General features: G+C 40.9%; 1 protein-coding gene across 8 annotated transcripts in view; it reads right to left on the reverse strand.

Annotated features, from left to right (window-relative positions):
• The window catches only part of TMTC1 (transmembrane O-mannosyltransferase targeting cadherins 1), a 256,132-nt gene that overhangs the window by 86,921 nt on the left and 154,547 nt on the right, over positions 1-14,664 (reverse strand). For all 8 annotated transcript variants that reach the window (XM_067008959.1, XM_067008961.1, XM_067008963.1 and 5 more), the window contains one exon: positions 2,905-3,026. In XM_067008959.1, the coding sequence (XP_066865060.1) occupies positions 2,905-3,026 (122 nt within the window). The remainder of the gene's footprint in view (positions 1-2,904; positions 3,027-14,664) is intronic.

Raw genomic sequence — 14,664 nt, forward strand, 5'->3', positions numbered from 1 at the left:
TGGTAATACTGATGTGTTCTTTATATTTCAAACTTTTATTTTAATCCAAATCAGCTTATTCCTAGTGGAAAAGGGCAGGGCATGACTTGGTCTGTTTTAGAGGAAAGAAATGGAGTCACAAAAAGGTCTATTGAAGATATGGCAACACAGGAAGAGCCAGAGCTGGAATGATTCTGTGGGTGTTTGGAGGACACACCTACCTGGGCGACAGAAATCCCTGACTTTAAATAAGACAGCTCACAAATGGTTGATGACAATATTATGGGCTTCAATAATGTTTACGTAAGGCTCTCTTCCAGAAGAATGAAATTTAACCTCTTGTTTAAAATTCCAGCCCTTTATTTCCTCAAAAAATTTCCTCTTGTTTTTGGATTAGAAAAGCTTACCACACATGCACTCAGAACCCCAAGTGCTGTGGATTCTCAGGACTCTTGAAAGTATCCGGCACTGATTTCCAAATGGAGTTGAGATGAAAGTACTTTACTGTGTTCATATTTTCTTCATCTTTTCCAATTGAGGAGAATACTAAGACGTTACTATCAGAGAAGCGATATAACCTGGAAGGTGCCAGATCTGTCAGCAGACAAGGATCTATATTCCACTGCTTTGCCACTTACTAGCTATGTCACTTGGGCAAGTTATTTAACCTCTCAGAGCCCAGGCTTTATTTTTGTAAAATGGGTATAATGGTATTAGCTACATCAGAAAGCTGCTATCAACAATAACACTTGCTATTTACTGAACATGTACAATATAAAGCATTTTATAAGTTTTTTATGCAAAACATTTTTATAAGTGACCATCTCATTTAATGCCATTAAAAATCTCACTGAGGGGGCTTCCCTGGTGGCTCAGTGGTTGAGAGTCCGCCCGTCGATGCAGGGGACACGGGTTTGTGCCCCGGTCTGGGAGGATCCCACAGGCCGCGGAGCGGCTGGGCCCGTGAGCCATGGCTGCTGCGCCTGCGCGTCCGGAGCGTGTGCTCCGCAACAGGAGAGGCCACAGCAGTGAGAGGCCCGCGTACCGCAAAAAAAAAAAAAAAAAAAAAAAAAAAAATCTCACTGAGTTGGGTGCTATTATCTTCATTTGACACAGATGAGGAAACAGAGGCTTTGTGACATCACACTCATGTCCCACTCTGACTGCAGGAACATGCTCTGAACCACCACATACAGCATGAATTAACTGATAAAATAAATATAACATGCTTAGCATAGTGACTGACATAATAAAGGTTCAATAAAAGTTTTGATACAATTAATGTTTACTGAGTATGATACTATTTTAAAGAATATCCAGATCTGTTAAATGTTTAGAGTGGAAGACACCATTTTGTTTTTAATCGGCAGTTAATAAACTCTTTGTGGGGAAAAAAACTGAGAGTCACTTATTTTTGCAGCCTCAGATTCTGGTACAGCATGCCTGGGACAGACGCTCTGTGTATATCTGTTAAGTGAAGAATAAATACAGATTCCACTTGGAATCAGGAGTCCTACAGACAAAACCTGACTGAAGCCACTCTCAGCTGCTCTAAGCAAAAACACATCTAGAACAGACACTGAGGTCCTCCTTTGCCCTCCATATTCCTTGGTACTGGCAAGCCCTCATAAGCCTGTTATTTTATGGCAATAGAGAATGCAAAGAAATTTTGTATTTTTGTCCTCATCAAATAGCTTTTATCAAGAAATAATCTCCTTCCCAAACTGTGCTGTAGACACGTAAAGAAAATTAAGGGCCACCCTCTCCTTAACCAAGTCAAAACAAGATGCTGTTAAGTCTTAAGAAAGCTGTTAGCTACTTACTTTGGGGGGAATCGAAGGTTATGAAATTAATTTCTAATTATATGCATTTAAATATTTCTAACTCAATATCCATAACTGAAATAAATTTTATTATTTAATACTTTAATTTCATTTAAATTAAGTTTAAAATTAACTTAAATTTTAACTCAAAATGAAGAAATAAAAATGAATAATTTCCTGATAATATTTTGGTTTACTGTATTTATTTTATTGTCTTTTAGAAAAGTTCATTCTTGGGACTTCCCCGGTGGTCCAGTGTTTAAGACTCTGCCTTCCAATGCAGGGGGCATGGGTTCGATCCCTGGTTGGTGAACTAAGATCCCACATGCTGCGTGGTGTGGCCAAAAAAAAAATAATAATAAAATAAAAAAGAAAAGGTCTTAAAAAAATATTTAAAGCGAAAAGTTCATTCTTATGTATAATTCATCAAATTACTTAATTTTAGGAAGCTTAATAAAATTCTGATTTTAAAAATGAGAAAACATGGGTGCAAAAAAAAAAATCTTCATGTGCTACTCAACGTCACACAATGGACAAATGGCAGAACCATTTCAGGGACATTTTCAGGCTTTTGAAAAGAAACATGGCCTTGGAATGCTGACATTTGAATAAGACAAGAGAACAGACAAGCTTCAGCCCGATTCAAATATTCAGAGCTAAGTGGCATTATGTAATCATACAAGTCTGAATGCCCTTTAAAATTTTAACCAATTTTGTCCTCAAGGACAAGTTTCCTTCAGATTGTTCCTATTTTTAAATTAAAGAACAAAGAAAGAGAGAGAAAGAAGATAGAAGTTAATTAAAATCATGCTACTTAACACAGTTAATAATTTTATCCAAATCAACAAATATTTCTAGAAAGTTACTATAATTATGTTTAATAAACACAGATACTTGAACAAAGAAGTCGTGGTAAATGATTGCTGCTAAAATTCTGAATATACTCTGGTCAATATTCTCATCCAACTTCCTCTTTGGCTGTTTTTAAAGCTGGGGTAATAAACACCTTAGCTCCGCAAAGATCTGTCATACACACAAAGAACGGTCTCTCTGGAGCCATCAGTGTTGGTCTCCTAAAGAGGAATCCAGGAGCAGTAATTACCTAGGCATGTATAGGACTCTCTCGGCCACCACGAAACCCACCCTGAAGAAGAGGTTGCTGGCTGGGATGAACGGGAAAACCAGGAACAACAAGCCCACCAAAACTTCCCTGTGCTCCAGTCTCTGAAACACACAATAGTGGAGGACAAATTAATCTGGGTTTAATTCCACTTCCGTCAGCATTTAACCATCTTTCATTTTCAACTTCTCATTGAAGGAATGAATAAATTAAACCAATGTAAACCTTTTGATCAGTGTACTGAATTCATCAGAGAAAGCCCTCAGGCTGAAACCTCTGGCTCGTGGAAATATTCGCATGTACCCCTGACACACATGTGCCACCCAGAACATCTGCTATCTGCATAACATGATCAGTGACCATTACTCCTTATTCTGGGCTGGCCTTAACAGCCATCTTGCCTCTTGGTCTGGCTCCTTTTAGAGGTCTACCCTGCACCCCCAGGCAATTCATTCCAGGGAGCAAAGCAGCTGGGTGGGATCAAGCTCACGAAAGCATCATGGAGAATTACTGTCCTCTCAGAAACAGAACACATTAAAAGCAAAACAAAAAAATCAACAAAGAAGAAGGAAAAAAAAAAAACCCACACAAAGCCCACCAGGAGAGGCAAAGCTTAGCATAAAGGAAATTAAATGCAAATGGTGAAATGTGGGGCACCAATGAGGGAGATCATTTGAGCTGAGGTGTTTTTAGCATCTTTCCAAATAAGCCAGTAAGCAAGCATTTATTCCATGAAATTTTTTGGAATCAAAATTCATTACAATAAATCATTAAATTGACAGATTGTATATATTAATTTGTAAAGATTTTTGTCACTTATAATTAACATAAAATATTTCTATTTATTACTAATAATATGTTGTAATGGGCACTGTAAAAGGTAGCGTGTATTTCCAAATAGACATATTTGAAGGAAAGCCTATTTAAAACAAACCTAAATGTTCTGGATGGTATTATTTTTTCTTTTTAAAAAAAGTTTAAGAGGAAAACCAAATAGAACTTTCTATGTTACAATTTAAAATTTTTTCTTATAAACATTTTAAATAGCCTATTATTTTTAATAATTGTGAAAGACTAAACAAAAGAATTTCAAAAACAAAAATAAGATTCCCTAATACAACTACTAATATTTTAAGTAGACAAAGTAAAAGATTTCAGACATCTTGAGACATTTGTCACCTGGATTTTATTAAAATCTTTGTTTTGCTGACTACAAAATATTGAATAATAAAGTTTCTAAGAGCAATTCCATATGAACAAATGTGATTTGGACAATTTCCTTTAAAAGTAAGGGAACAAAAATAATGACCTCATTTTTTACCTAGAGTAACCACACTCTTTAGAATTAAAAGATGAAAGAAGAAAAAATTTTGCATAACAAGCCTTCAACTCAAATGGATGCAATAATGTTGTATTTTCTATGACCCACTTAAATTGAAGGAAAAAGACAGGTGAGAAGTAACAAGTTCATTATATTTAAAAACTGCAGGCTGTCTTTGTAACTTAGATTTTTATTTCAGTTTACAGAGTATATTTCAGTCCAAGAATTTAAAGTTTATAGAATTTTTAAAAGAACAAACACCCTCATAAGAATTCTGTAATATGAAGGCAAATAGGTTTTTTTAACATCTCTATTGGAGTATAATTGCTTTACAATGGTGCAAATATTTCTTGACAAAGCTGAAAATAAATCCCGGAGAATGAGCATTTTGTCAAGCGTTGCTCATGAACTCTGAGCCTATTATCGATGTTCTCTTTTTATAGGTGCACTTTTATTTTTCAGAGATAGTTGACTTTTTTGGACACTTTTCAAAAACTGCAATGTGTCTTCCCAGAAAGATTTGTAAAGAGAATGTAATACCCCCTATTAATTAATCCTAAGCATGCAGGCAAGGGCAGGGGTTAAGAGAAGTCTGACCAGGTCATCATCCAGGTCCCTGGATCGTGTTTTACCCAGTGAGGCGCCTCCCCACCTCTTTGCGGTTATTGGAGATCAGCCCTCACTGCGGATCTGAAAGAGGCGTCGCCTTCACACCCCCAGTGTCACCCCTTGCTGCCTGACCGAAGGCCCTTCCTCACTGTGGTGTCATATGTTTCGGCCTTTACTCAGCAGAAGCCCGAGCTGGGGAGCCAGTAGGTTGGGAGGAGCCGGGTGTCCGCGGAGCACAGAGGCGCCCTCGGCCTCCTCCCTCCCCAGTCCCGGAGCCCCTGCAGCAGGCGGTCTCGAGAGCTGCTGCGGCCGCTGCTGGCGGTGCAGAGATGGGGCCGCAGGCTCCAGGCACGGCCTTTATTCCCTTCCTGGCCCTCATCCCAGTTGTGATTACGTATTTATCTGTGTGCTCACTGTCTTTTTTGTTTGTTTGTTTTTTGTGGTACGCGGGCCTCTCACTATTGTGGCCTCTCCCATTGCGGAGCACAGGCTCCGGACGCGCAGGCTCAGCGGCCATGGCTCACGGGCCCAGCCGCTCCGCGGCACGTGGTATCTTCCCGGACCGGGGCACGAACCCGTGTCCCCTGCATCGGCAGGCGGACTCTCAACCACTGCGCCACCAGGGAAGCCCCTAAACTCACCTTTTTTTTTTTCTTTGCGGTACGCGGGCCTCTCACTGTTGCGGCCTCTCCAGCTGCGGGGCACAGGCTCCGGACGCGCAGGCGCAGTGGCCATGGCTCACGGGCCCAGCCGCTCCGCGGCACGTGGGATCTTCCCGGACCGGGGCACGAACCCGCGTCCCCTGCATTGGCAGGCGGATTCTCAACCACTGCGCCACCAGGGAAGCCCTGTGCTCACTGTCTTTAATTTAATGTCTCCAGCAGACCCTAAGCTCCATGAGGACAGGAGATGCTCAGTTGTGTTCAGTGGCCCGTGGTGTGTGCTCAGCTCAGTGCCTGGCACTTAGTGAGTGTTTAGAAATATTTGTTGAATAAATCAGTAAATGAATAAATGTTCGATGTGTGAGAGAAAACTGGGTGTGAGAAGGGCAGAGGATAGAGAGGGCTTCCTGGTGGAGGGGGGACAATCTGGGGGTGAAAATTGAATGAATGCTCACAAGGTAGAAGTGGTGGGCTTGGGGAGGGGGAGGGGGTCACAGCGAGGTGCATTCGGGCAGTAGATACAGAACGTACAAAGCAGGGAGTAACCCTGGACATGTTGGCAGGTGACAAACCATCAGGGTGTCGTATGCTCTGTGTGGAGCTGACTTTTACCTACAGGCAACAAGGATGGAGTAAAGGGTCCCACATGCATAGAAAGGAAAGCAAGTCAGTGTCCAGAAGCTGATGTCCATGTTCCAGTTGTGGCCCTGCCACCATTAGTCACCTTGAGCAGGAATGAAATTAGCCCTTCCCTGGGTCAACTATTAAATGAGGTAAGTGAGGCTCACAGCTCAGTGCAAACTGGATCAACACAAAGGTTTCTTGATCAGAGAGAAAGTCCATGTCATTGGAGTTGTGAGCTTAGAGGCTACCACTCTGCGTTGCTACCAGAGGGGCTGTCTTATGCGGCGTTTTTCTTTGTTTTCAAAACATTCAACTGAAGACGGTGGCACAGTGCCCAAACTCAATGAAGTTCCACTATTTATCTCAAGAAAAATAACATGAAAAAAATTCTTGAGTCTCAAAGTAAACTGATGATAATCTTCTCTCCTCCCCATTCAGTCAAGAGAGATAGAAAATATTCAAGAATATATTTCTTTAAACTGCAAGTTGATCAGCCAAGCAGAAAGTTAGGGAAAAAATATGCATGAACATGGCTGAATTTCCTAGAATGAGAAAGACTGGGAGAGAATCCAATTTTGTGTCCTGTGGATCACAGATGTGACAAAGTTGGCTAAATAATTTATAGCTTATTTCAGCCTAACAGATACAGATGAAACACAAACAAAATATGAGTGGGGGAAAAAGAGAACGTGTGGCATTTTCCGAAGTACACAGAGTGCATTCATTTCTACGAAAAGAGGCAAATGGAAATTTATTCCAAATACACTAAGGGGTGAAAAGACATGAGAATTAAAACAGCTAATAATACAGCCAATAATAATACACATTATTTGTCTGATTAACTGTGCAACTTCAGACAAATTAATTTACTTCTGAGTTTTAATCTGATGATCAAAAACAAAACAGAGGTTACTGATACCTATTGTATCTGTAGGAAAAAATGTGTGATAGATTCACTCTGATAGGTGTTAGGCTTGACTTTTTTCCTGGCTCGGGAGGATACAGAAAAGCATTCCCCTGAGCTGCAAGGAGAAAAAAAAATCCCTTCACGTGCCTCTTAGGGCGCCCAGAGAATCACGCGGCCACCATCGGCAGAGTCACGCATCTGAGAGAGCCGCTAATGGAAAAGCCGTGAGCTTCTCAGAAACATAAACTACCTCAGAGGAGCCCCAGCTCCAGAATCTGAGTCTAGCCTGGTCGCTTCTGGTTTATCCCAACCCCTTCCTACTCCCGGCTTCCTTTTCAAAGAACAAGTCATAGGTGAGGGCGGATACACAAGCACACAGACAGATACACACACACACGCACACACACAGATACACGCGTGTGCACGTGGCCAGCAGTGTGTGCGTGAGTGGTCATGAGAAGAGGATGCCTCACTGTCCCATTCAACCCAGACATCTACTGCAGGCTGCTCCCTTCCAGAGCAGCAGAGGACAGGCCTCATTACAGTAATTATTACCATCATTGCTATCATCATACTGTCTCTCACCTCTAAACAGGTTTCAGATGAATACTACAGCTCACTCAGCATGTTCTTACAGTTCTGCGTAGAGCACAGTTATATTTCAATCCTAAGGATGTATCTGGCAGCTCTAGACTCTAGCTGTCTGCATCTAATTTATCAATTTCAGGGAGGCTGATGACAGTAAAGCTCCCTCTTCCGCCCTGGGAGTAAGGCATTTCCAAGCTGACAACTAGCAGAGCTGCATGCTTACCAGGCCCTCTCTTCTCATCTGTTTTGGGGTCTACTTCCTCCATTAGACTATGCCTTCCTTGATGGGAGTCACTGTCTCACTTAGATTTATCCAGAAACCTGGAACATACATAACTAGCATTCAGCAAACTGTGCTGCAATAAGAAAGATTAGTGATGGAAGTTGCATACACACCACTGAGGTTCACTTTAGAGACTTCTCCCTAAGGAAAACGTGCACCTTTGGTAACCCCCTGAAACACAGTGTTTGCAGTGTTAATTTGGGGTGAGAAGTCCTTGAACATCCAAAGTATCTCCCGAGGGTCTGACAGAGCCGACCGACAGCAGCGAGGTACTTTTTATCAGGATACATGCATACCTTCTATGTCTCTCTAACTGCATTCATTGCTACTAACTGCTACTTGGTCTCGCAAGGTCGTGGGACATTTCTGCTTAGGAAGAGTGACATCTTTCACATTATTGAAATTCAATTTTAATTTTGTGACTATTTCAATGTATTAAAACAGTCAATAATTTATCACTATTATTATTATTATGGAAATTCTTTTTAATTGGGGAAGGCAAGTTATTTAATCAGTTTAAATCCCCACTGCTTTATCTGACTGCACGGTACTGCCTCATCTCTTGTTCTGAATCCCAGTTACTCAGCTGGGGGTGCTGGGCAGTGAGCTAGGCTCATTCTCTTTGCTAAGTGACTCCCAAACTGCCACCCTGCAGCAGGCAACCCAAACTTACGCCAGTTTAAAAAATTCTATTTAATCTTCACGACAATTTTGTGGAGTTGAACATTATTATCCTTGTTGTAAACTCAAATGCCTGAGACCTTTGGGTCCTTCACGATAGCTGCAGCTGCAAATCAGCAGCTGTATTGGTTATTTCTGCGAGAAACTTTCCTCAAGGCTGCACAGGACTTCAGGTCTCCTTCCTGCAAAACGGAACCTGGGCTCTCCCTGTGCTGCTTCTGTATATTTTAAGAAGTTTTTGAAGCCCCAAACCCCTATTACTGTCCAGAGGAAATGCATCGGTGAGTCTCCACTTGAGTCAATCAGAGGCTCAGGTTTATTTAAAACATCATGAGCTCTGAATCTACACAAGCCCTTAGATGCTCTCAAATGACGATAATACAGACTGCATGAAATGGATGGAGAACTGGTCTCAGAACACTAACTCAAGACCAGCATGGGAAGGAGCAAGCCAGAAGCAGAGAGAGAGAAAGAGCTTGGCTGTTTGGGGCAATATGGGATTCTGTCTAAGCTCTGCACAAATGTACCTTGAACTTCTTTTTTCCCCCCTGGGTTGCCCTCTTGTCTACTTGACGTTCACTATTGTCTATATTTTCCTTAGAATTTTACAGCCCCTCCCTGCTTCACATCTGTCTGACAGTGGCTCAGTTTGTCTGTCTCCAGGCACCGCTCCTGTCTGGGGATCCTCTCCATGGTCACAGCTCTCACCTGGTGTTGGTGACAGTTTCCTCCTCTGACCCTTCAGGCCATCTGGTAGGTGTCCCTTGGCATGTTAGCTCCACTATGCCCACATCACTACAAAGGTCCCTTCATAAACTCTTCAATCACCCCACTGGCCGTGCACTGTGTATCCTGCCAGGGCTCTAACAGACCACAGTAGAAGAGCATGCAGTGTGGATGGAAGCAGAGATGTGGATTCTAAAGAAGGGTCAGAACACTGGCTTTTGTGAGCTATTAGGAGCTGGTTCCAGACTTGGTCCCATCATTGTATTGTTGTATTTCCATTAAGTTTCAGCCCTTGGGTGAACCTCCACCCTTTTTTGAGGCCACTGAGATTATAGAAAATTCTAAACGTTGTATAAAAACAGTAAAGACCAATCTAATCTAAGAGAGCTTTTATCTGGCAAATGATATTGAGACCAAGCTCTCAACAGTTGGAGAAGAGAAAGTTTTGAATTTTTACTGCTATTACAATATGAAATGCCACAGACCGCTTCTTAATGATTCCAACAAGATCTAGAATCTGAACTCCATTTCAGTAACGCAGGAGGCAAGAGGAATCTTGGGACCGTCTCAAGGGTAGAGAGAATAAGAAAAATTGAAAGCTGATTCTCAGAGCCTCGGTTGCAACTGCCAAATTCCTTGATGATTATGTAGTTAACCGGGACCCTAAGTTAGGCCCAGTGGCCACAGCGCCACAATACGAGAGGTTGAAGGACAGTCCACCCATGACATAAACACAATTCTCATCTCACATGTAAGCATGGAAGGGTACCACTTGCAGCTTTTTTCTTCCCTGGTCTGAAATCAACAAAATAAGCCAAGTTGGGAGAGAAAATAGCTTTGGTTCAGGATCTCAAGAACATAGCTGCCAACCCACACACTCCTTGGTTCAAGCTGGTGATATCACTTCCTCATTTTCATGGGCCCTAAAATTTACTCATAAATGCACATGGAAAAGATTTTTAAAGGGGAAATGAATGAAGAAATTATACCTCCTCAGAGACAAAAGTACATTTTGTACACTCTATCTTCTCTGAGCCAATATCAACACTGCTTTTCCCATGCCAAGCTTTCTTCACTGAGGAGCTCTGCCAGATGCAGTAATGAACACAGAGCCGAAGGGAGATTAAAATAAGAGCATTCATAAAACAACACTATGGATTTCTGGTCCTTGGTTCCGGACTTCATTTTTTTGCAGAGTTTTTTGTTTGATTTGTTTTTAATCAATAGTCTAAACCTTCCTGCCAACAATAGATCCTGGGATTGAAACTTCTTATCTTCATAAGAGCACACAATTACGTTATTTCAGGATCAAATCAGGTGAAGAGGGAAGCTCTCATATTGTTTTACTCAAGTGAGAATCAACTAATTCATAACTTTATTTGGAAATATGTGTCACATTCAGTGTGTGTTTTAAATGTTTAAAGAAAAATAAAAGCAAAAATCTTTTAAAAGGCACTTTAGAGGAGGCATGACTGGAAAATATCAGTCTAGTGCAAAAAACACCATTTATTTTACGTTTTTTTCCCCTGTAATTGATCTCTAATCTCATAGTGTTGTGGTCGGAAAAGATGTTGATACGATTTCAATTTTCTTAAATTTACCAAGGATTGATTTGTGACCCAAGATGTGATCTATCCTGGAGAATGTTCCATGTGCACTTGAGAAGAAAGTGTAATCTGCTGTTTTGGGATGGAATGTCCTATAAATATCAATTAAATCTATCTGGTCTATTGTATCATTTAAAGCTTCTGTTTCCTTATTTATTTTCATTTTGGATGATCTGTCCATTGGTGTAAGTGAGGTGTTAAAGTCCCCCACTACTACTGTGTTACTATCAATTTCCTCTTTTATAGCTGTTAGCAGTTGCCTTATGTATTGAGGTGTCCCTATGTTGGGTGCATATATATTTGTAATTGTTGTATCTTCTTCTTGGATTGATCCCTTGATCATTATGGAATGTCCTTGCTTGTCTCTTGTAACATTCTTTACTTTAAAGTCTCTTTTATCTGATACAAGTATCGCGACTCCAGCTTTCTTTTGATTTCCATTTGCATGGAGTATCTTTTTCCATCCCCTCACTTTCAGTCTGTATGTGCCCCTAGGTCTGAAGTGGGTCTCTTGTAGAGAGCATACATGTGGGTCTTGTTTTTGTATCCATTCAGCAAGCCTGTGTGTTTCGGTTCCACCATTTAATCCATTTACATTCAAGGTTATTATCGATATGTATGTTCCTATGACCATTTTCTTAATTGTTTTGGGTTTGTTTTTGTAAGTCCTTTTCTTCTCTTGTGTTTCCCACTTAGAGAAGTTCCTTTAGCATTTGTTGTAGAGCTGGTTTGGTGGTGCTGAATTCTCTTAGCTTTTGCTTGTCTGTAAAGCTTTTGATCTCTCTGTCGAATCGGAATGAGATCCTTGCTGGGTAGAGTAATCTTGGTTGCAGGTTCTTCCCTTTCATCACTTTAAATATATCATGCCACTCCCTTCTGGCTTGTAGAGTTTCTGCTGAGAAATCAGCTGTTAACCTTATGGGAGTTCCCTTGCATGTTATTTGTTGTTTTTCCCTTGCTGCTTTCAATAATTTTTCTCTGTCTTTAATTTTTGCCAGTTTGATTACTATGTGTCTCGGCGTGTTTCTCCTTGGGTTTATCCTGCATGGGACTCGCTGTGCTTCGTGGACTTGGGTGGCTATTTCCTTTCCCATGTTAGGGAAGTTTTCGACTATAATCTCTTCACATATTTTCTTGGGTCCTTTCTCTTTCTCTTCGTCTTCTGGGACCCCTATAATGTGAATGTTGTTGCATTTAATGTTGTCCCAGAAGTCTCTTAGGCTGTCTTCATTTCTTTTCTTTCTTTTTTCTTTATTCTGTTCCGCAGCAGTGAATTCCACCAGTCTGTCTTCCAGGTCACTTATCCGTTCTTCTGCCTCAGTTATTCTGCTATTGATTCCTTCAAGTGTATTTTTCATTTCAGTTATTGTATTGTTCATCTCTCTTTGTTTGTTGTTTAATTCTTCTAGGTGTTTGTTCTTTAATTCTTCTAAGTCTTTGTTAAACATTTCTTGCATCTTCTCGATCTTTGCCTCCATTGTTCTTCTGAGGTCCTGGATCATCTTCACTACCATAATTCTGAATTCTTTTTCCGGAAGGTGGCCTATCTCCACTTCATTTAGTTGTTTTTCTGGGGGTTTATCTTGTTCCTTCATCTAGTACAAAGTCCTCTGCCTTTTCATTTTTTCTATTTTTCTGTGAATGTCACCATTCATTTTAATAATCAAGCACTAGTAAAGAGTTAAGGGAATTAAGTAAATTAGAAAAATGTTGTTCAATAAAACCTTTCCTGATTAGAATGAAATTATTACAGGAATTTATGGAGACATGGGAGAAGTAGAGAATGAACTTTCTTCCTCTTTCTCTGTGGTTCTGAACAAAAATGGAAAAAACACTAGAAACGTGTATTTTTTTTAAAAAGTGAGGAAGACTAGAGAGATGAAAGGTAGGGGCAAGACAATATCTCTTCTAAGGTTGTGTTCAACGTGTAAATTATTACACACGTGCTATGAGAGAGACTCATGCAGAGGGGGAAATAAAAGTCACCTGGTAAGCTGCAAATGGTAGATAGTAAAGGAAAAACAAGCATCTCTCAAGCACATACCATATGCCAGACATTTGACTGAGACTGTCCCGCTGACATTTCATGATAATATTACAATGTGGGTAATTATCCCCAGTTTATAGATGAGGAAATTGAAGCTCAGAGGGCTTAAGACACTTATCTAAGTTGATCCAATTAGTGAGAAACAAGGGTTTCAAACTGAGGTCTGATTCACTCCAAAGCCTGTCCTTTCCCCACAGTCCTTGTGGCTTTGGGATCCCAAGGCAAGGTCAAGTGTGTGTGTTGGGGGGAGGGTGATTTCAGCCCTTTGCTGCCTCTTAGTTTTGTAGCAGAAACCCACAGAGCAGGTAAGACCCAGCAATTTGGAGGTTACCTAGTAAGGCACTGCTGAGCTAGACCAGAAATCTCACCCCTGAGTCCCTTTGCCAGATAAACGCCGACATGAGTATTCTACAATCTGCAGGGATGCAGCAGGATATGCTGCATGGAACGTGTGTTCTTTGTCAATTATTCTGTTTCAATAAATGGTTGCAGGTGGCCCACCTACTCACTCTGACAACCAGCCTCTGGAAGAGCAGACATGTACATGTCCACAGCCACAACAGGGGAAGACATAATTTATTTGATCTTAGTTACTGAATTGTAAGTCAAAATTATATTTAAGAAGACTTGAGGGGGGATAATGATTACTTTTGACATAAGAAATCAAACACTGTGATGAAATCGCCCTCTTATTAAGGAAAATAACAGAACATTCATATTCTAGTGACCACAGAGGCGTAATGAATAAGCTGAGTGGACAAAAGCCTTCTGAATTTTAAATCTACACGTGCTCTGGAGCTTATTGCTCTAACCTCCATTTTTAATATTCAACTGTTTATGTCTAGATCTTGCAGGAATGTAATACTGTGATAACCACCTACTCGTTCCTTTTTTTTAACCTTTAAAAAACTTTAAATTTATTTTTTAATTGAAGTATAGTTATTGGTCAATATTATATAAGTTACAGGTGTACAGTATAGTGATTCATAATTTTGAAAGGTTACACTCCATTTAGTTATAAAATATTGACTATATTCCCTGTGTTGTACAGTATATCCTTGTAGCTTATTTTATACATAGTAGTTTGTACTTCTTAGCCCCCTACCTCTCGATAGCCCCTCCCCCTTCCCTCTCCCCGCTGGTAACCGCTAGTATGTTGTATTTTTAGATTCCACATATAAGAGAAATCATACAGTATTTGTCTTTCTCTGATAACCACTTACTCTTGTAGCATCTGTGATATTCATATTTATATCAGGTATTTGCTCAGGAGGGTGGATTTGGAACATCAAAACAGTAGTGTAGCTCTAAGAGCTACGTGTTCATCTGTGTTGAGACCAAAGCTATCTGGGTGGACTCAGGAGAAAGGAGGACCTGAGGGGAGGCATCAGAACCTCCATTAGATACCTCTGCCTTCAGGGGAGGCCCTGTCCCGAGAAGAGTCAATGGTGCACTGGACAGGGGGCCTGTGGGACCAAGGAGAGAAAACTGTCAGCAGAAGCTCAGTCTTGTGCCCAGAGCCTGTGTCCAGAGCAGAGAGGGGAAAAGGCCACCACCTAGCGGTCCAGGTCTTCCATCATCCTCCCCGCATCCAGCTCTGGCTAGTGAAACAAAGATGACACATGTAATGCCGCCGAATCCCTGGTTAAGAACTATAATTTGGGACTTCCCTGGTGGTGCAGTGGTT

The sequence above is a fragment of the Kogia breviceps genome, chromosome 12 (genome assembly GCF_026419965.1).
Source record: "Kogia breviceps isolate mKogBre1 chromosome 12, mKogBre1 haplotype 1, whole genome shotgun sequence".
NCBI lineage: Eukaryota > Metazoa > Chordata > Mammalia > Artiodactyla > Physeteridae > Kogia > Kogia breviceps.